General features: G+C 46.6%; 1 protein-coding gene across 7 annotated transcripts in view; it reads left to right on the forward strand.

Annotated features, from left to right (window-relative positions):
* GRIP2 (glutamate receptor interacting protein 2) overlaps positions 1-23,156 on the forward strand; it is a 653,251-nt gene that overhangs the window by 453,461 nt on the left and 176,634 nt on the right. Inside the window, exon 1 of one of the 7 annotated variants that reach the window (XM_082265352.1) lies at positions 9,876-9,989. The exons of the other annotated variants lie outside the window; for them this stretch is intronic. Coding sequence (XP_082121478.1) covers positions 9,950-9,989 — 40 coding nt within the window. The 5' untranslated portion in view covers positions 9,876-9,949. Of the gene's footprint in view, positions 1-9,875; positions 9,990-23,156 lie in introns of those variants that run through there. 7 annotated transcript variants of the gene reach the window in all.

The raw sequence follows: 23,156 nt of genomic DNA on the forward strand, positions 1-23,156 counted from the left end.
TATCTTCTGATACAGCCAGGCTGTTGATTCACCCTGCCACTTTGGATGAATTTGGATTGAGTCTCTTTTCTTCAGATGACTCAGTGAACAAACAATTATCTTCAGGACACTCTCCCCAGTATCCTCTTTCTCTTCCTCTGCTGAAACCCGTCCACTGACTATCCTACTCACAGGGGTGGCCCCCCTCAGGTCAGGCCCCTTGACACCAGTCCCTGTATTCACGATAATGTGGCCCCAGGGTCTCCAGTGTCTCCCCTCTCAGTCAGCGATCCTGGACCTTCTGGGTTCAGCACCTCTCAACCGTTCCTCAGGCCCTGCGTCCGCATGGCACCTCTACAGATGAGGAGGCAGCCGCCTCCCTCCCTCTGGGACTCCACTCTCCAGCCAAAGACCCCGCAGCACATGTTCTCCTGACTTTTATACAGTATCCCAGAATGCACCGAGGTGACCTGCCTCTGCCAATCACCAGGACTGTATCAATGCACCCATTTGTCAAGTCTCCTCCCACTGTCCAACATGCCTCCCTGTTGGACCAACGTGAAACACTCTCTAGACTGAGTGAATCGCATACTGAGCACAATGAGCAGACCTCACTATCAGATCCTGCTCTCTGGTAAGCAGAGAACAATATAGATTTACCTGCAGCCCCTCTGATAGGCAGACAGAGCCAAAAACTATACTCTCTCACTAGCACCTACCTAGGAGGGTGATGCATAACAGTAGGCCTATCAGCCTGTTTTTCTTTGTCTCCTATTGCCTCACCTTTTTGACACCATTGTCTTTTGATGCCTGTTTGCAATTCTGTTTCTTTGAACATTTCAAAATTCTCTTCATAAAAGAAATGGCTCAGTCTTCTGTATCACTATTTTCAGTGAGGCAGTTCACGCATTTTGGTCAGTGAGAAAACTGCCCCCTTAAAGTGATGTTCAGAAGCTCACCCTTACAGACCCCTAAAAAGTAATGCTGCTGGCTCTGCCATCTTAAGAGCATTAAAGGGCCCCGGGCAATGCAGTGCACTGAGGCCCTTCCTACACAATCACCTACGAGAATTAAAATGCAAATTATCGATAAGGCTATATTTATTGGTACAGCAGTGCCAGGCTAATGACAGCTTCCAAGTTGGGCGGCTGGGTCCGGTGAGCACACACACACGATCGGGAGTCAGACTCGACTGTCCTGTGTGCCTGTTCCCGTGGAGGCAGACAGGCATTCCTGCAGTTGTGGGCTCCCCCCTCCATGGCCCAAGTGGCCTGACAGCAGCACAGGGCCGACAGGTGCTTGCCACCTGCCAAGTTCAGTGGTGGGCCGCACACGGGAATCGGGACTAATGCTTGGCTGGGGCTGGTACGCCAGGCAGGTGGTCCCCCCCCCCCCCCCGGGCAACTGCCCAGCATGCCCATTCAGTAAGATGGCCCTGGCTGCAGGCTCTGCCAAGAAGCATTGTACCCTTAACTATGGAACGCCATTCAATGGGAGGTCAATCAGCCACAGCTCCAGGAACCCCTCACAAGCTGAGAATGTGTAATGGTAGATAACTCCTACGCTACCACTTGCGCTCTAGTTTAAAAAATATTGCAATAACATCTAAATGAATGTGACATTTATTGATGGGTTGCAGCTTGCATCAAATGCTGTTGAACCAATCACTAAACAATAAACAAATAGGATAAAGATGCTGCCCTACCTCTTAAGTGATTACATACAGATAATTACAGCAAATTAAACAGTATATCACCATCAATGTATACATGTACTAAACAATAAATAGTGAATAATAATGATCCAAGTTGAGAATGGCTGTCCTAGTGCGGGTAAACAGGTCCTTAGCCATCTTCTGATTGGAGGACCTTAATTATGAAGAGCGTCTGCAATCGCTTGATTTATTCTCCCTGGAGAAGAGACACCTGAGAGGGGACATGATAGCAATTTATAAATATCTCAATGGTGATCTCAGCATAGAAAAAAAGCTATTCAGTCGAAAGGATTGCATGAGGACTCAAGGGCATACAAAGAAGCGTTTTAACCTCAGGCAACTTGGGGGGTTCTTTACTGTTAGGGCTACAAGATTGTGGAATTCTCTACCACAAGAGGTGGTTTCTGCAGGAAGTATGGTGGCTTTCAAAAGACTCTTAGACGTACATCTCAAGGATCAGAACATTCAGGGCTATGTGAGATGATTACGGCCACACACACCTACACAGGTTGAACTGGATGGACTATTGTCTTTATTCAACCTCGCCTACTATGTAACACAACACACCGCTAGGAGGCCCACTACAATACAAGACTGTCTTGGGATTAATGCCACAACCTCCCCACAACCCATGCAGACTGCCCCATCTGCAGCATTGTGTAGCAATGACCCATTAGTGGTTAGTGGTACTCATGGTGCAAGGTCTATGGTTTCTCTATGGTTCCAAATCAGGGCTCAACTGTGTAGCCATACACCCGGGGCCCATGTCACATGGAAGCCCTGGCACATGTTCTGAAGGAGGGTCTGCTCTTCACTGCCAGGAGGATGACTTATTTCCCTGACCGCCACCACTACCAACCCAAGTAGGTTTACACTGCGTACTTTGTATCCAGGACCTTGTCCACCAGCACTTGTGTGACGTTTCAGGAGTTGCACCATGAATAGCCACCTGCAACTTAACTGTGTATTGGCCCACCTTACACACTTGCACTCAGTGCTAAGGCATCTTCTTGAATAATGTCCCCCCAACCAAAAGAAAAGTCCAGTTCCTTTACTCAAATAAAACTTAAAGTGGAGTTCCGGCCTATTTTGCAACTTTAGTGATTCCTGGAGCGCTCGCTATGCTGATCAACAATTGGGCATTTTCAATTTTTTTCGGGGGCCCCTACCTTATTTTCAGGGCATTTTTGATTGTACTTCCTCCTTCTCCCCCCTCTGTGGCCGCGGCCACCGAAATCACTTCTGCCTTTGCATTGCATCCTGGGAGCTGTTGGTCATCACTCCAAGGAGGCTGGAATCAGGAATAGCTCCCAGAACACTCCCTGGAATCAGGAAGAAGGGCACAGAAGATTACACTGCGGCTTCAGATGCCCACATCCAAGATGGCCGCACCCAGACACCCTTTTTATAAAAGAAAGATTTTGACTAAAATCCAATACCGTACACCCTGTAAGTATGAGAATAGCGGTTCTGTAAAGGGCGATGGATTAGTATTATAGGGGTATTTTTAGTTAAAAAAGGTATTTGAGGCCGGAACTCCGCTTTAATACTTCAAAACCTATGGCAAGGGGGAGAAGGCACTTTACACTTAAGTCCAATAAACCCACATCTTCTGATACAGCTTTAAAATTATTTTTCCTGTTAGGCCAGTACTGTACTGGTGAATTCGGAGACATACCTAGGGAAGCCCACGTAGGGGAACTAACATGGTTCTGCTTGGCCATTTAACATTCTTCCAAATTCCAAGGTACATCACAACTCCCTTCTCTCCTAGGCTCCACCCACCTTAGGTAGGGATCCTGCCAGAGGTGCAGGGACAATGGGTCACATCCTGTAAAGGAAGAGCCACCTAGCTAGGAAATAAGTTAACCTCTGTCTACAAAAAGGTGACCAGCAAAGTCTAAACGTTCAGAATTCCACTGATATATTCTGTATCCCTGATCAGTAGTTCAAAATATAGAAAAGCCGGGATGATGGTGGCAGCTGCAGTCCCTGAACATCTATGAAGCATGTTAGCAATGTCAGCTCCCAAATAACTATCCTCAAAAATTAAAGGGTACACCCCAAAGCTATGTTTAGTAATAAGTGAAGTCCAGTACCCCTTCTGCTTACTTCAATTTCCATCCCCCACCGCTCTGTTCAGCTGTCTGAGTGATCTGAAGTCAATCTGGTGAGAGTTCACTTAGAGCAAAGGACCCTCTCCCTGTCCCCACTGTGGCACTGCTTGGTGCTCGAGATTGGTTACTATGGCACTTTTCCACTGCAAGTACCGGCTCGGCTCTACTCGGCCCGGTTTGCTTTTCCACTGCTGGTAGCGCATGGTACGGTGTTGGAACGGTACGGTATGGTTTGCTTTTCCACTAAAGTTAAGTGGGTGGGATAACAACGGGGTGGGTGGGATTCTCTGACCAATCAGTGGCTAGTAGTGACTGCATGCAAAGGATTGTGGGATATGGTACCGGGTATTGTACCTCTTGGAACCACAATCGAGTAGGTACTGTTTTTAAGAGCCGTACCGTTCGGTTCCATGCAGTGGAAAAGCGCCGCCGTACCGAACCGTTCCTACACCATACCATGCGGTACCATGCAGTGGAAAAGCACAAAAGCAAGCCGAACCGTTCAGTTCCATGCAGTGGAAAAGCGCCTTATTCTACATTGGAGCAGGAAGGCTAAAGAGTTGCATGTTTGCTCCACCATACTGAAAAAATAGGTCACATAAGAGGCAAACTAAGGAGCAAATAGATGAACACCAGGAAAGGTAAAATAAAGAATAAGTAACTGAAAGGAACAGTTAATTGACCCTATTGAAGAGCCAAAGCACAAGTTCGCTTTAGGCACCATTCACACAGACATTTGCAACACTTCAAATCCAGCAGCAGGAATCTACTGATTCCTTTTGCTGGGATTCACACCTTTTTTTTTTAAGTGATCACATTCCTTCTGTTCTCAGCTACATAAGAGCTGAGGGCAGGAGAAACAGAAGCACACTGATCTTCCTAGTGAAAGGCTGTGCAGTGGGGGGGGGGGGGGCTGATCATTGAAGGAGAGTTCCCAGCACAGCTAGAGAACTGACCACACTGTGCTCTCCTATCTAGTGTGGTCAGTTTATTTAATAGGAAAGCAGAGGGACTGGCAGGATCACCGGGGATTTCACATAAAGGAAGCAATACAAAGAGAACAGTAAACATTCTCATACAAGTACATGGTACAGCAGACTCATATCAGGAATATAAAATGTTGGGTTTATATATTTTTTTAAAGCCGGAATGAACTTTCAGATAATGCATTCCAGGTACATTACAACAAAAGATGTGCAAAGTTTCACAGTTTATTTTCTTTAAAAAGCAGCCACAGTCTGAGTAGAAAAGCCTGTCCTCTGCCAGCATGGTGCAGAGAGATTCTTGTTCTCTGTGTGGAAGCAGTGGTCTCTCCACAGAGGTCTGACCACTCCCTAACGAATCAGTCCTTTAGCTCTACTAATGGCAGAACTAATCTGATTCAACCGTTATGTCAGATTTCGTTATAGAGACCACTGCTTCCACACACAGAGCAAGGATCCTTAACCACAGCATGGTGGGGGGAGGCTGCTTTCTAAAGAAATTGAACTGGAAGTCTAGATTCACACCTTGTACATGTCAGGAACACACGCAAAATCGGGCACTTTACCGTCACGCATAGAAACGTGCTGCCCTTTAGCAAAGGTGCAGTGATGTCATTCATTGTTATTGGCACCCCTACACACCTGCTAATGCATGTGCCAAACTGCATGATGTGGGTACAATTTTGAAAAAGGGTTAGAGACTTGTTTCTCGCGTGTAGGGCAGCCCATTTATTTCAACACGTGCGGAAACACGCCCCGTCGCATCTGTATGGTGTGAACCTAGCTGTAGACTAAAGCCCCGTACACGCGATCAGATTATTGAACGACCTGTCGTCTGTTTTTTGTGGCATGCTAGTCTGATGTGGAAAGTGAAGAGGTTATTTTCATACGAATTTTCCCATACGACAGAATTCTACTTTAGAAGTGATGTCATGTGTTGGATTGCTTTGTATGTGTTCTTTCGTCTCTGAGCATGCCTAGTCTTGCTCTTAAGATTTTTTTCCGTCAAAATCTGTACTAATGAGACGAAAATCGGACGTTGTATTACGGACGACAAAAATTAAATTGCCTGCACATCAGGATTTTGTCAGCCGAAAAGTCGGGAGTCGGCTGTCGAAAGCATTATACTAACAATCCGAAATCAGACAGATCGGTCGTCGGACGAATTTTCCCTACAGATTTTCTTATCGTGTGTACGGACCTTTAGGCCCCGTTCACACTGGGGCGATCCGACTTGCCGGGGCGACCTCACAAGTCACGGCGCGCAGCTCGCACCGCGACCTCGGAGCAGCCGGCACGGACTTCATATCATTGAAGTCAATGCAGGTCGCCCCAAAGAAGCTCCGGACCCTTTTTCTAAGTCGGAGCAACTTGTGTCGCTCCTATTAGAACGGGTCCACAGCTTCTCTATGGCAGGCAACCTGTCAGGCGACCAGGTCGCCTGACAGGTCGCCCCAGTGTGAACGGGGTCTTGGCCTGGGCTCACACTAGAGTGGACAGCTGTTGGAGCGCTTTACCTGTTCAACAGCTGTATGCTCCTGACTTCACTAGGGGGCAGTATTCAGCACATCACATGGATGACTTTTTTTGTTTTTGGACAATCTTTATTTGGAGTGTACAAAACATACACTTCATTCATTGTGCTGTACAAATCGCAATTTGCTGCGCTGCTGTACAGTGTACTGCAATAAAATGCATAGGATAATTATTCTGGCCCAATGAAGATGAATAAGCCTACATCCCATAGGTAGTGGGATACATTGAGGGCTGCTTTGCAGTGTGAATGAGCCACACAGGAAACAACTGTTTGACAGCGCCTGATGTTAACCCTTCCCCAGCCAGTGTCGTTAGCAGTGGCGGCTGGTGAAGTTTTAAGATGGGGGGGCGCAAGACCCCGCCCTTCTATTTTGGCCCCTCCCATTTCTCAGAAGCCACACCCCTTATAGACCCCACCCATTTTGTCCCCTGTATTTTGCTTGCGTGAACCAATTCTCCCAATATATCACATATTAAGGGCTCCATCAGTACTAGTATATCCCATAATAGGGAGCAGGGGCCCTATTATGGGATACACTGACAGAGTGGCACAAACCCCACAGTACAGGCCCCTTGTACAAACCCCACAGTACAGACCCCCTAGCACAGACCACACAGTACATGCCCCCTTTCAATGTAGTGACCAGCGTACATGCCCCCTTTCAATGTAGTGACCAGCGTACATGCCCCCTTTCAATGTAGTGACCAGAGTACATGCCCCCTTCAATGTAGTGACCAGCATACAGGCCCCCTTTCAATGTAGTGACCAGTATACAGGCCCCTTTCAATGTAGTGACCAGTATACAGGCCCCTTTCAATGTAGTGACCAGTATACAGGCCCCCTTTCAATGTAGTGACCAGCATACATGCCCCTTTCAATGTAGTGACCAGCATACATGCCCCCTTTCAATGTAGTGACCAGCGTACATGCCCCCTTTCAATGTAGTGACCAGCATACATGCCCCCTTTCAATGTAGTGACCAGCATACATGCCCCCTTTCAATGTAGTGACCAGCATACATGCCCCCTTTCAATGTAGTGACCAGCATACATGCCCCCTTTCAATGTAGTGACCAGCATACATGCCCCCTTTCAATGTAGTGACCAGCATACATGCCCCCTTTCAATGTAGTGACCAGCATACATGCCCCCTTTCAATGTAGTGACCAGCATACATGCCCCCTTTCAATGTAGTGACCAGCATACATGCCCCCTTTCAATGTAGTGACCAGCATACATGCCCCTTTCAATGTAGTGACCAGCATACATGCCCCTTTCAATGTAGTGACCAGCGTACATTCCCCCTTTCAATGCAGTGACCAGCGTACATGCCCCCTTTCAATGTAGTGACCAGCGTACATGCCCCCTTTCAATGCAGTGACCAGCGTACATTCCCCCTTTCAATGCAGTGACCAGCGTGCATGCCCCCTTTCAATACAGTGACCAGCGTACATGCCCCCTGCAGAGGTATGGCAGTGGGAGAGATGGGATCAGGCAGAGGGATGGTGGTGGGAGAGATGGGATCAGGCAGAGGGATGGTGGTGGGAGAGATGGGATCAGGCAGAGGGATGGAGGTGAGAGAGATGGGATCAGGCAGAGGGATGGTGGTGGGAGAGATGGGATCAGGCAAAGGGATGGCGGTGGGAGGGATGAGGGCATGAGGCAGAGAGGGATGGCAGTGGGAGGGATGGTCATGGGATGAGGCAGAGCAGAGGGGGACGGCGGTGGAAAGGCTGGATGGATGGATGGTCATGGGATGAGGCAGAGCAGAGGGGGATGGCGGTGGAAAGGCTGGATGGATGGATGGTCATGGGATGAGGCAGAGCAGAGGGGGACGGCGGTGGAAAGGCTGGATGGATGGATGGATGGTCATGGGATGAGGCAGAGCAGAGGGGGACGGCGGTGGAAAGGCTGGATGGATGGATGGATGGATGGTCATGGGATGAGGCAGAGCAGAGGGGGATGGCGGTGGAAAGGCTGGATGGATGGATGGTCATGGGATGAGGCAGAGCAGAGGGGGATGGCGGTGGAAAGGCTGGATGGATGGATGGATGGTCATGGGATGAGGCAGAGCAGAGGGGGATGGCGGTGGAAAGGCTGGATGGATGGATGGTCATGGGATGAGGCAGAGCAGTGGGGGATGGCGGTGGAAAGGCTGGATGGATGGATGGATGGATGGTCATGGGATGAGGCAGAGCAGAGGGGGATGGCGGTGGAAAGGCTGGATGGATGGATGGATGGTCATGGGATGAGGCAGAGCATAGGGGGATGGCAGTGGAAAAGCTGGATGGGTGGTCATGGAGGACTGACAGGACAGGAGGACCACGAGGACTCACCGGTGGTGATGTCTTCTTCCAGCAGATGACCTCCGGTGGTCTGGTCTCCTCTCCGGTGCCGCCGTCACTCCCGTCCGGTGTCCACCCGACTCCATCGCCCGCGGTCCGGTCCACTGCTGCGAGTGACGTCAGCGGGGTCAGCGTTGGATGTCCTGGATGCTGTGATTGGTCCAGGCTGGAGGCTGGACCAATCACAGCCAGGAATCCACGAAGTGGGGGTTTCCAAGGAATCTGCCTTGCGCCCAGGTTACGCCCCCCACGCCCCCCAGAAGGCAGCCAATCGGCGCCTCTTCTGGGTGGTAAACCGCTGACATCCGATTTTGCGCTTTTTAAACAGAATTAAAATCAGGTCTGTTCCGTTCCAAAAAACGGAACAGAACTGAAAGGACGCAAATCGGATGTCAGCGGATGGTCATCCACTGACATCTGCAATCCCATAGACTTACATTATGTCCGTATATCACTCGAAAACGGATGGGGTGATATACGGACATATGGAACGCCCGTGTGAAAGAGGCTTTTTACGCAAACCAATCAATATACGCTTATTGGTATTTTTTTTTTTTTTTACCAAAAATATGTAGCAGAATACATATTGGCCTAAATTTATTAAGACATTTGATTTTTAAAAAATAAATTTTATTGGATATGATTTATAGCAGAAAGTAAAAAATATTGTTTGTTTTTGTTTTTAATTGTCTGTCCTCCCTTCTTTTTTCTTTTTTTTTTTTTTTTTTTTTCTTTTTGTTTATAGCGCAAAAAATAAAAACGGTAGAGGTGATCAAATGCCACCAAAAGAAAGCTCTATTTGTGGGAAATAAAGGACATCAATATTTAGTTTCAGCATCGCGACCACGCAATTGTCAGTTAAAATAACACAGTGCCGTATCGCAAAAAAATGGCCTGGTCATGAGGGGGGGGGGTAAATCTTCTAGAGGTGAAGACAGTTTAACTCTTTAACCAAGGCTGACACAGGGAACGCACAGATTTTACAGTCATCTCTGATAAACATAAGTTACAATCTATCAATACTGGAAATAGGAAGTACAGATGCAAGCAACCCTTTTATCTGTACACTGAAAATCACTGCTTGACATAAAAGAAATACAAAGTATCCCAGAGCTAGATCACATCTTTACAAGAGAGAGAAAGTTTGCTCAGCTGCATCAGCCAATCAGTGCAGGATGGGGGGGCCATGTGGGCAGAGCCTGGCAGGGCTGAGCTGGGAGCATAGCTGGAGCTGTCACTAGCTGCATGTCTGTCTGAGGGTGACTCCAGTGGACCATGCTCTGCGGGCTGAAGAAGGATTTTCAGTCAGATTTCGGTAAGTGGGTTCTTTCCCCTATTCTATTTCTAGGTTACGGCTGACAGTTTCATCACACAAGTCAGCAGGCTACAAGAGAAGCGCTGTGATCTGTATCTGCTTCTTGCTGGAATATTTTGCTTCCTAGATGTCCTTTTCTACCTCGGTGAAAATACATTTTCTTATAATGCAATTACTTGCATTATAATATATAATATAATAATGCAATTACTTGCAAAAACTTGCAGGTTAATCCAAATTTTCCTCCGCTGTCAGCTTGCATGCACATAGGTCAGGGTGGTCCTGGCTGAAGAAGCAGCAGGGATTCTTGGGTGGGTGACATTTTGGCCTTTTGGATACTGGGGTCCTGGGTTTAGTAATTACTAGAACTTTAAACAATCTGGATTTTTTCTTAATTTTATTTTATTTTTTTAGATTTTTAATTATTTAATTATTAAGATTTTTTTTTTTCTTCATATTCTCTCTGTGTTTGGATGAGTTCCACCTTCCAGAAACTAACAGGTTAACCACTTTCCAAGTTGGACATGGAGCATGAATGAGTGTGTGTAAGAAAATTAAATTTCTTTATTATGCGATTAAAAACTTGCAGGCTAATCCAAAATTTTCCTCCACTGTCAACTTACATGCACATAGGTCAGGGTGGCCCTGGCTTAAGAAGTAGCAGGGATTCTTGGGTGGGTGACACTTTGGCCTTTGGATACTGGGGTCCTGGGTTTAGTAGCAACCAGAACTTTAAACAATCTGGATTTTTTATTTTTTTTTAGATTTTTAATTATTTAATAAGATTTTTTTTTCTTCATATTCTCTCTGTGTTGGATGGGTTTCACCTTCCAGACAATAATAGGTTAACCACTTTCCATGTTGGACATGGAGCATGAATGAGTGTGTGTAAGAAAATTTAATTTCTTTATAATGCGATTAAAAACTAGCAGGTTAATCCCAAAATTTCCTCCGCTGTCCACTTGCATGCACATGGGTCAGGGTGGTCCTTGCTGAAGATGCAGCAGGGATTCTTGGTTGGTGACACTTTGGCCTTTGCATACTGGGGTCTTGGGTACAGTAACTACCTGAACCTTAAACAATATGGATATTTTTCTTAATTCTTTTTTTTTTTTTTTTTTTTTTTTTTAGATTTTTAATATTAAGATTTTTTTTCTTCATATTCTCTCTCTCTGTGTTGGATGGTTTTCACCTTCCAGACAATAACAGGTTAACCACTTTCCAACCTGGACATGGAGCATGAATGAGTGTATAAGAAAATTAAATTTTTTTAGAATGCGATTAAAAACTTGCAGGTTAATCCAAAATTTTCCTTTGCTGTCTGTCAGCTTGCATGCACATAGGTCAGGGTGGTCCTGGCTGAAGAAGCAACAGGGATTCTTGGGTGGGGGACATTTTTGGCCTTTGGATAATGGGGTCCTGGGTGACACTTTGGCCTTTTGGATATTGGCGTTCCTGGGTTTAGTAAATACCCAAACTTTAAACAATCTGGATTTTTTCTTAATTAATTTGTTTGTTTTTTTAGATTTTTAATATTAAGATTTTTTTTTCTTCATATTCTCTCTCTGTGTTGGATGGTTTTCACCTTCCAGAAACTAACAGGTTAACCACTTTCTAAGTTGGACATGGAGTATGAATGAGTGTATGTAAGAAAATTAATTTTTTTTTATAATGCGCTTAAAAACTAGCAGGTTAACCAAAATTTTCCTCCGCTGTCAGTTTGCATGCCCATAGGTCAGGTTGGTCCTCGCTGAAGAGGCAGCAGGGATTCTTGGGTGGGTGACACTTTGGCCTTTGAAAACTGGGGTCCTGGGTGACACTTTGGTCTTTGAAAACTGGGGTCCTGGGTGACACTTTGGCCTTTGGATACTGGGGTCCTGGGTGACACTTTGGCCTTTGGATACTGGGGTCCTGGGTGACACTTTGGCCTTTGGATACTGGGGTCCTGGGCGACACTTTGGATACTGGGGTCCTTGGTGACACTTTGGCCTTTGGATACTGGGGTCCTGTATGATACTTTGGCCTTTGGATACTGGGGTCCTGGGTGACACTTTGGCCTTTGGATACTGGGGTCCTGGGTGACACTTTGAATACTGGGGTCCTGGGTGACACTTTGGTCTTTGGATACTGGGGTCCTGGGTGACACTTTGGCCTTTGGATACTGGGGTCCTGGGTGACACTTTGGCCTTTGGATACTGGGGTCCTGGGTGACACTTTGGATACTGGGGTCCTGGGTGACACTTTGGCCTTTGGATACTGGGGTCCTTGATTTAGTAACCAAACTTTGATCAACCCATATTTTTTCCTAATTTTTTTTTTTTTTTTAGATTTTTTATATTAATATTTTTTTTTCTTTATATTTTCTCTGTCTCGGATGGGTTTCTTTGGCCTTTTGGTCCTGGGCTCCTGGGTTCTGTAACTACCAGAACTTTCATAAATTAAGATTTTTTTTCTTTTTTTTTTCTAGGTTTTTAATTTCAAGATTTTTTTTTTTTCTTAATATTCTCTCCGTGTTCACCACTTTCCAAACTGGACATGGAGCATGAATGAGTGCATGTAAGACTCTGGTGAGACTAGTAGATTGTAAGCTTCTCTGGTGGAGGGACCGATGTGAATGGCATAACTTTTTACATGATGCAGCAGGTAAATGTGGGAAGTAATTATTACTTGTGTGTAGGTATAAGCAGTTTATTTTCCTATAATAGGATCTGTCTCTTAATTTTTGGTGTATTACAATTGAATCCTGATTTGTTTAATCCATTGGATTCCCTTGTATTGCCTTGTGACTGTTGGATTTGTTCTTCTGCATCAGTTCTACAAGGAAGAATATTTCTCCAGGCATAGAGAACTAAAAGCTACAGATAGTCATGAAAATGTAGTGATGTTTCAAACTATTGATCTGTGTAATGGTTACAACCGATAAATTGTTGTGGGTAGCACCTTGCTTCATTCAGTTGGAGTCTGTGTGGGCTTTTTTAGCAAGCTGGGACTTCTAGTTCCCCATTGTTAACATTGAGAAATCGATTGAAAAACCCTGCAAACTGTAGACCAGCCTTTCTCAACCTTTTCAACACCGAGGAACCCTTGAAATAACTTTCTGGTCTCAGGGAACCCTTGCTTATAATTACTACTAGATCTACAACTCATGATATATTGGTCTGATGGTCAGTGGGAAGAATGCTCCTTACACTTGTGGTCATTTGGGAAGAATTACCCCCTTACAGATAGCTAAAAAGTTTAATGGTGTCAGGGGAACTTATCTAAGAGGCAGAAATTTCTCAAGGAACCCCTAGCAACCTTTGGAGGAACCCTAGTTGAAAAACTCTGCTTTTGACCATCCATTTTCAACCAAGTGTTGTGTGGATTTCTAGGTTTCCTCCGGAGTTTGCTTGGAGTTCCTTAAACTGTGGCTGATTGACCTCCAATATGATGGTGCCTGCCAGAGGCTTAACTAGAGCCTTCGGGGCCCCAGTGCAAGAAACCATGAAGGGACCCCTGGCCGGGGCCCTTCGACTCTTCCCACTGATCCTAGGGCCCACAGGGGCCCAGAGACAGCAGAACACAAGTGAACTGGATAGGAGGAGTGGTGGGGGCAGCATACAGAGGAACCAATCTCCTCCATTTTCCTCCTGCAGCTATAGGAGGAAAAAGGAGGACAGTGATTTCTCTATATGCTGCCCCGCCCCCTCTTATCCAGGTGTACAGGAGAGCCACACAGGCCCCCTGGAGTGTGGGGCCCGGTTGCAATTGCAACCCCTGTAGTTACGCCCCTGATGCCTGCATAGTTCCAAGACCAACATCACTTGGTACAGTGGATGGCGTGACACCAATGATCTCTTAGCTGACTGTAGGGGGACATTCTTCTCTCTGACCCCTGATGTGTAAGGGGAATTTTTCCCACTGACCCCTGATGAACTACTTTTAGCAGAGGTTCCCTGAGACCTGATTTATTTCAAGGTCAATCACCTTTCCCAAAAAATATTCAGTGTTTTTCAGATTAATAAAATGTACACGGTAGTGTGCAATTAATATTCCATCGAGAACACGCTCTGGGAAACGAACTGTTAAAATTAGTTTTTGTAAACCTCCAGAACTTGTCCCACAAGAGCTGTAGACCCATTTACTGCTGCTGTGAAATGCAAGCTGATTAATTTTTAAAGATGTAAGCTTCAGTGCTGTCATCCCTTTAGAGCCATGGTGCCTAACCTTCTGCTGTTTGGTCATTTTTGTGTGGCCCTCATGGTGTCTAAAATCAGAAATCTGTGTTTCCCTTTTGTACTCTAATAGCAGTGATTTCTAGCAGTCTTTGTAGTGTGTCAAGTCTGTCTTGAAGTATGTCTCCAGTCTCCTAACAATCCTCTCTGCAGTCTCTGGCCATCTCCCACCGCGTGTCTGCGGTCTCTGGCCATCTCCTGCCGCGTGTGAAGTGGTGGGGTTTTCTGCGCTAATCAAGTAATTGTGATAGCAATTATTATTGTGAGCTGCTGCACAAAGGAAACATAGAAGTATTAGACATAGACATTAGACATAGATTGCATCTCCTGCCGCGTGTCTGCGGTCTCTGGCCATCTCCTGCCGCGTGTCTGCGGTCTCTGGCCATCTCCTGCCGCGTGTCTGCGGTCTCTGGCCATCTCCTGCCGCGTGTCTGCGGTCTCTGGCCATCTCCTGCCGCGTGTCTGCGGTCTCTGGCCATCTCCTGCCGCGTGTCTGCGGTCTCTGGCCATCTCCTGCCGCGTGTCTGCGGTCTCTGGCCATCTCCTGCCGCGTGTCTGCGGTCTCTGGCCATCTCCTGCCGCGTGTCTGCGGTCTCTGGCCATCTCCTGCCGCGTGTCTGCGGTCTCTGGCCATCTCCTGCCGCGTGTCTGCGGTCTCTGGCCATCTCCTGCCGCGTGCCTGCGGTCTGTGGCCATCTCCTGCCGCGTGCCTGCGGTCTGTGGCCATCTCCTGCCGCGTGCCTGCGGTCTGTGGCCATCTCCTGCCACGTGCCTGCGGTCTGTGGCCATCTCGTGCCACGTGTCTGGGGTCTGTGGCCATCTCGTGCCGCGTGTCTGGGGTCTGTGGCCATCTCGTGCCGCGTGTCTGGGGTCTGTGGCCATCTCGTGCCGCGTGTCTGGGGTCTGTGGCCATCTCCTGCCGCGTGTCTGCGGTCTCTGGCCATCTCCTGCCGCGTGTCTGCGGTCTCTGGCCATCTTTGTATCATTGTTAGAATATGAAATTGAATCGCCACACCAAAATATTTTACTCCAGCTGTATTGAGTCAAAAACTTTGATGTGGCCCTTCAGTTTTAGGTTCAACTATTGCCTTTACATCCTGAGGCGTTTGCAGTAATCCCTCGGTGCATGGAAGCTGCCTACTTATCATCCAGATGCCCTAGAGGGAAATCATTAGCATAACATTGACATAAAGCTTCAGCATTAAAATATCACTTCTTATCCCAAGGCTCCAGCTACATCAATTTATTACTTTAAAGTGGAGCTCCACCCAAAAGTGGAACTTCTGCTTGTATGCTTCCTCCGGTGCCACATTTGGCACCTTTTAAGGGAGGAGGGAATGGGTACCTGTTTTTGACAGGTACCCTTCCCCAGTTCCAGGAGAAAGCGGCGCGGCGCTGTTCCTTGGAAGTTCGGCCCCCTCCTTCTTTCTCTGCCGCCGGACCAATTACAAAGCGCAGTGCGCTTCGTGCATGTGCATAAGAGAACCAGCTGTGAAGCCGAAAGGTTTCACTGCCAGGTTCCCTTACCCTGAATGGCAGTGGCAGCACCTGAGAGCCGATACAAAAATCAGCTTCGGGTGCTGACATCGCAGGAACTCATGACAGGCAAGTTTTAATATTTTAAAAGTCTGCAGCTACAGTATTTGTAGCTGCTGACTTTTAATTTTTTCATAGGGAGGGAGGCAGAACTCCTCCTTTTTGAGCATCTCCTGTAGCATGTCTGCAGACTCTGACCATCTCTTGTCACAAACTTGTAGTCTCTAACCATCTCCTGTTGCATGTCTGTAGTCTTTGACCATCTCTTGTAACAAGCACATAGTCTTTGACCGTCTCATGTTGCTTGTCCGCAGTCTTTGACAGCTTTCTATAGAACTACGTTCACTCAATATTCTGTGCGATCCTTTGAGTGTCAAAACATGTGAAAGGGTCCTGGTACAGGACCATCAGGCTCAGTTCACACTGCTGTGACCCCAAAGTCATGCAACTTGCTTGCTGTTCACTTATGACTTGCTTGCGACTTTTGTGATTTACCATAGCAGTCTACGGTAATCAAAGTGCACCAAAGTAGCAGAAAAGTAGTGCAGGGACCTTTTTTACTGTTACTGTGACTGGAGTCCCATTGGGCCCAGCAATGGGAGTAAAGGGCCTGACCCAAAGAGAAGGGCCCTTGGACAGGTGGAAAGGGCCTGTGGGGGGCCTTCATGGTTTCTTGCACTAGGGCACTAATGACTCTAGTTAGGCCTCCCATTCTAGGTATCCCTTAACCTAAAAAGTGTTTTTGTCTGTGTCCCTGTTAGAGAATTGCCCTTAACCTTACTCTTCATCCTGGTGACAATACTGTCACTGGGACAGGAAGCCAAGGTGACATCTCTGAATGGGCCGTAGACAGGAAAAAATCTCATAGGCGTTCCAGTCCTTCCCTACTCTATCCAAATCTAAAAAAAAATAAAAATGTTTTGGCTGAAGATACACTTTAACCAAACATTTAGGCCTTATGCACACTGGGAGTATGAGGCTACAGGTTTACTATCCAGTAGTGTTGCCTGCAGCTTTTATTTTACAGTAAGTGCATTGAGTGGTACTTACATATAGTGCAGTAGGCACTCAGGGACAAATGCCAAGACCACAGGCAGTCTTCATTCTCGGCATTCATCCCGAATACTGCACTAAATGTAAGTACCTCTTGGTGCACCATCCAGCCGCAGCAGCTGTCAGCCTCTCATTGCATTTGACAGTCTTCCGGCAGTTGGGGTGATTAGTGAGCCTGTACCTTCCACTTGCACCTTAATGCCAGAGCCTTGTCCCCAGTCTGCATAAGGCCTTATGGTTTTTAAATGATAGATCTACATGCCGGTGTATAAGATGACGGCGTATAAGACGACCCCCAAATTTTCCAGTTAAAACCTAGGTTATGGGCCATGCTCGCCGTATAAGACTACCCCCCTAACCCATGATGGGGTCTTGTCTAGCAGCCATTTACACCCACTAATCAGACAGGAGTATAAAATGTCAACTTTAAGAGGACTCCACGTTTAGGACTACCACATGAATATTCCTAATCTGTCCAACCCGCTGGATGAGCGGTAATACTGATATGTACCGTAGCTACGGCTACATTCAGTATACTGTGCTGAGCCAAACCCGGTGAGTGATGTATTCTATTAATGAATACAAAGCCTGCTGAATCAGAGAGGCGGGCTAATAATGTTACATCCTCTGACTCAGCCAATCTGAGCTGGCTTTATATTCATTAATAGAATACATCGCTCGCCCGTGATTGGCTCAGCGCGGTATATTGTATGTAGCCGAAGCTACGGTACATACAGTATTACCGCACATCCAGTGGGCTGACAGATTAGGGACATTCATTTTGGGCCAGCCTGGCAGTCCTAAACCTGAAGTTCTCTAAGGTTCGCATTTTTTACTCGGCATATAAGACGCCACCCCCCCCCCCCCCCCAACCCCACACTGATTTTTGGGGGATGTTTAAGCTTCCGTTCACATTAGGTCGCTCCGACTTAGGGGGCGACCTGTGAAGTCGTGTGCAGCGCGACTTCGGCGCGATTTTCACGGACTTCATAACATGAATGTCTATGCAAGTCACCTCCAGGTCGCCCCGAAGTAGTACAGGACCCTTTTTCTAAGTCGGAGCGACTTGTGTCGCTCCTATTAGAACAGCTCCTGTACTACACAGTGGGAGCGTGAGGACCGCGACTTGTCAGGCTGACAAGTCGCCTGACAAGTCGAATCAATGTGAATGGACACTTAAGGTTAAAAAGTCGTCTTATAGGCCAGCATATATGGTCATCCTTTGCCGCTAAGGTACCAAAGGAAGAAAAGTAGGAACCAAGGTTTTCATTGACAAGTAGAGTTGGATTTACCAATTGTTCAAAGTGCAACACTATTGTATATTTTGTGCATGATGGTGTGGCACTTTGAACAATTGGTAACTCTCGCCAAACTGTCTGTTAATGAAAACGTCACCTTGGTACCTTTTTTTTTTTTAGGGGCTCATTCAGCTGAAACTGGCAGAGGGCCCCCAATTCCAGGCTAGGAGTCTCTGGCCGTAGAACGCCGCCTTCATTGTGTTTTATTGAGAAAATTAATTTCCACGTAAAGTATTTCCCCGGGTGTCTTTGTGTTATGGCGGCTTTGTATCAGTTTTCACAATGCTTCAGAATGACTGTTCTAGTTTATGTGCATTGTTATGCTGCTCATAATAATATATGGTCTGTTTCTTGTAATATTCGAGATGGTGGCGGATTTCAGTAATTCGGTTGTAATAGTCAGTGATCCGTGTAAGGAGCATTGTGAAAAATTATTCTCAGAAAGTAAACTGTTTTAAATAGGAAATATTACTAAGGTTTGAGAAGCCAGGTAACTTTTGTAGTGAAAATATATGTATAATATGGTCTCCCTTCATGGCTGCTGTGAAGCGATAAGCCAAAGGACCTTTTTGACCCTTAGGCTGATCATACCAAGGCCTTGCAGCTGAGAAGATTATATAAAACAGGAGTCTCCAAAATATGACCCAAGTGCCATATCCAGCCCGCTAAAAGATTTTACCTGGCCTACAGCAACTCTGACTCTGTTGTGAGGGGGAACTTCTGATTTGACGGGGGGGGGGGGGGGGGGGGGGGGGCTATGATGTGATGCGGGACTCTGATTGATAGAGGGGTCTGTTATGTGATGGGGGAGCTTCTGTTAAAAAACAATGGGGGGGGGGGGGGCTTTGTCCATTTAAATTTTAACCATTCTTTTATAAAACTTTTGGCCCATTTATATTTGTCAGATAATCAATGTGGCCCTTGTACTGAAGACTGAAGCAGGGCAGGACTGCACTCTGGTGCCCCATAAAAAGGCTGCACCATTTCTGCCACAGACATGCCTAAAGGATTCCTTGTGACGAGATGTAAAAAGTTCCCACTGCTGACCTACTGAGTGAGGGATGAAGACAAGGACAGAGCGCAGACCCCCCCCCCCCCCCCCCCCCCCATGGATGGTGTAAACTGTGCCTGAGCAGAAAAAAACGAGAAAAAAGGATGGCGCTCTGGCGTGCATAGATAAAGTAAAATCACCCCAAATGAAGCTCACATGTGCAGTCTATAAAGATTTATTGAGTAAATCCAGGGTAAATTAAAACAAACGGCATACTTCCTACCGGACCTTGAAGCCTCTGTATCTCCTAGCTGTGATGTAAGGGATCCCTGATGGAAGTCATGGAAACCTGGTACCTTTTTAATCCCGATGCACGCCAGAGCGCCATCCTTTTTTCTCGTTTTTACTCTCCCATACACCATCCAGTGTCAAGGATTAGGCGACCAGCGGTGCATCATATACATTTCCATTATAGTTTTGTACCCTCTGGGTAAGGACACTACATGAACATTGTGCTTTGAATCAGCGCCTGAACTCTCTTTTTTTGTGTCTGAGCAGAGGCCATTTCCATGCCCCACTGGAGATTCTGCCCCCCCTGGTGACCCCCCCCGACCAAGCTGTCCCAGCTCCCCCCAACCCCCCCTGGTAGCCTGGTCGGGAACTTATATTCGGCCATTAAGTACTAAGTAGAGAGTACCTAGAGCGAAGCTTCAGCCTGGAATGGGGGTCAGGAGGAGGCCAAGAAGAGGAAGAGTGGGAGGGCCGAGTTGCTGCACCATGGGCCTCTGGTTTGTACTTGAAAGTTGGCAGTCATCCCCTGGACTGAAGTATTGGTGACTCATGCCAGGTGCTAAAGGCTTGCATCCATAGACACACACAGCACAGCTCGGCCATGCCCCTGCTCCCTTTTTACAGGATTTTACTGGGACCCAATGATTTCTAATGATGGCCCTGCCTGTAAGCCTTTGGTACGGTTATCATCCGAAACAGAGGCAGAAGCGGTGACGGAATGCTAACAAGGTGAGTAGCTGGGGTTCAGGGGACCCCTTACAAAGACAGTCCCTTTTTCCCTGAATTGCAAAATAACAATGTTTCCTTAACATTCTTGTAGGTAATACAAAAAAAGAAAAATGCAATAACTACAAGCAAGTGCTTTTTGTAGCTCTAAATGAGACACTCCACTCTAAACTGGAAATTTGCCCCAATCTTCTCAAATATACATCTTTAGTTTTCTTAGGTTAGATGGCTTCTTCTCCTGACTGTAAATTTCAGCTTTTTCCATAAATGTTCTGTTGGACTCAGATCAGACCACTCCAGAAAAGTCCACTCTTAAACCATTCTTGGGTTCTTTTAGATGTATTTTTTTTTATAAGTGGTTGTTAAGTTATAAAAATGGAACATAAATTGTATTCTTGTCATATCTAGAGGCTTTACTATTCAACATTCTGCCCCAGCCTGGAGAGCAGCGTGTCTGACATGGGCAGGGTCTCGGCAGCAGATTGTCCCTGGAAACTGGTTTTATTATGACATCTTTGCTCTCCTGTGCCGTTCAGTAATTCTTCTGTGCACACATTTTAATTGCTTTCATTTACAGAGCAAATGATTTAGAAAACAAGTCCTGTACTGTATAAATTATCCGTCATCTTGGTAGATTTTTCACAATATAGCATTACGGCCTGACAGTGTGCTGTATATCACATGCAAACACGGGAGTGTTTTCACTTTTATCATAATTATCTGAACATAATTGTCTGACGATAACATAATAATTCTGTGGACAGGGAATCTCTGGTGGAAAGTAAAGCAAGCGATTTGATTATACGCAGTGTTGTATGTGAAATCATCTGTACAGTACTGCCATGGCTATGTATTCGTTTTTGTATGATAAGCTCCCAATGGCTACCTTTTTGGAAGCTCCCAATGGCTACCTTTTTGGAAGCTCCCAATGCTTACCCTTTTGGAAGCTCCCAATGGTTACCTTTTTGGAAGCTGCTAATGCTTACCTTTTTGGGATCACCTACAGTCTTGGTCAAACGCATTGGTACCCCTCCTCCAGTTTTTTCCAAAGTATCCCCATTTTGTATCGAAATAAGTTTGAAACTGACATAAGTACATGGAACTCACTATTCCTAATTCCTAGCAAGAACGTAGAGCAGATACTTTGGTTTTTCTTTAGGAGAGAAACCATTACCTATCCCATTCAGGGCTTAGTCTTTTTTTTTTAAAGGGCTCCTGAACCCTTGATACTCCTCACCTTGCCAGGGCTCCCTTGCTACACTTTTCTCAGTCATAGCTGGCCTAAAATTCAAGATGTCAGAAGCTAAAGAGTGCAGTGATGGTACTTCCCCTGGTCACGTGACTGTGCTCAGGCCTAGTTATTGGCTACTAAACCTGAGCACTGTCACATGCTCCCCTATACCTGTAAGCAGGGCTGCCGGTAGAGGGGTACTAGTAGTCCTGTAAGGGGCCTGGGCCACATCAGGTCAACAGGTGGGCTCAGCAGGGGCTGTTTGTGGGCATTTCACAGGCAGGGCAGCTGCTAGACTATTTTGCGCCCAAGGCAAGACCAGCTACTTGACCCCGCCCTTCGCCAGTCAGCAATGTTATATCTTTGAAGAAAAATAGGAGGTGAAAAAAACCTCAGCGTAACAGGGAGATAGTGTGCAGCAAAATGCTGCCCCTAAATGAACACAAGGTAGAGACAGGCTTACCAGTCCAACTGCCCCTTCCAGGGAAAGAAATAAATAAAGGTTAGTACCACCAGTGCCTCCACAAGAGGCCAAATGACCTGCCAAGCCACCCTATATACTCCGTATGGGAGAGAATGCACCGCCCACATGGTTCCCCCATCTGGTGCACGGTGCTCACCCAGTCTAAGTCCCACAGTTCACCTGTGCATTCACAAGATGGCCAGTTATGGCTGTGCAGCAGAACCGATGACCGCTGCCACCATCTTGAAAGAGGGCAGGGCGGTGACCTATTGAGCTCCAGGCACTAGAAGCAACAGGGAAAGCAGGACAACCTGTCTGCACGATCCTGAAGACCCGAGCATCCAAAGAGCTCCAGGGGTCACAGGAACACATGCCATAGGAAGAAACCAGGGAGCAAAACCCGCACTAGACCACACCAAGCTCCCCCTTTTGGTTGAGGACCAACAGAAAATAACTAAATATACAAAACCAAAAAGAAAAATAAAATGTTTTTTAAAAAACATAAAATGACAGGAACTAATGTAGGTCAAAGTCAAACAGTATGAGCCGGCGGCCGTGCCTGTGCCCTAGACTGCTGCCTAGTTCACTTAGCAGTAATGCCAGCCATGCTCACAGACCACAAGCTTTCTATACCCGGGTCCCCCTTTTTCTGCTCTTCACCCCTGACTAATAGGGAATGGAGAATGTGGAGCAATGGGAGATGCAGAGTGTGGAATGGTTGCGGGGCAGGGATACATATAAGGTGTAATGCAGGTACAGATGGATAGATAGAATATTGGAGATGTAGGTGGTGCAGACTGGGTAATGGGGAATGCATAGGGTATAGTGTAAGGGGGTGTGCTGAGTGCAGGGTATTGGGGGTGCTGGGGGGACAGTGTGGGCAGGGCCACCGATTGAGGAAAGTAGGAGGTGACGCCCTGTTGGGTAGGCTGTATGGGGCCCAATGGTTTCTAATGATGGCCCTGCCTGTAAGCGTTTGGTACTGTTCCCATCCGCAACAGAGGCAGAAGTGGTGAGGGAATACTAACAAGGTGAGTAGCTAGGGTTCAGGGGGCCCCTTACAAAGACACCGTCCTTTTTCCCTGAATTGCAAAGTAACAATGTTTCCTTAACATTCTTGTAGGTAATAAAAAAATAATGCAATAACTACAAGCAAGTGCTTTTTGTAGCTCTAAATAAGACTCTCAACTGTCAATTTGTTCCAATCTTCTCAAGTACACAGCTTTAGTTTTTTTTTTTAGGTTAGATGGGTTCCTTCTCCTGACGTAAGTTTCAGCTTTTTCCATAAATGTTCTGTTGGATTCAGATCAGGACTCCTAGCAGGCCACTCCAGAAAAGTCCACTTTTAAACCATTCTTGGGTTC

The sequence above is a fragment of the Pelophylax lessonae genome, assembly GCF_965119305.1.
Source record: "Pelophylax lessonae genome assembly, chromosome: 8".
In the NCBI taxonomy this organism is placed as follows: domain Eukaryota; kingdom Metazoa; phylum Chordata; class Amphibia; order Anura; family Ranidae; genus Pelophylax; species Pelophylax lessonae.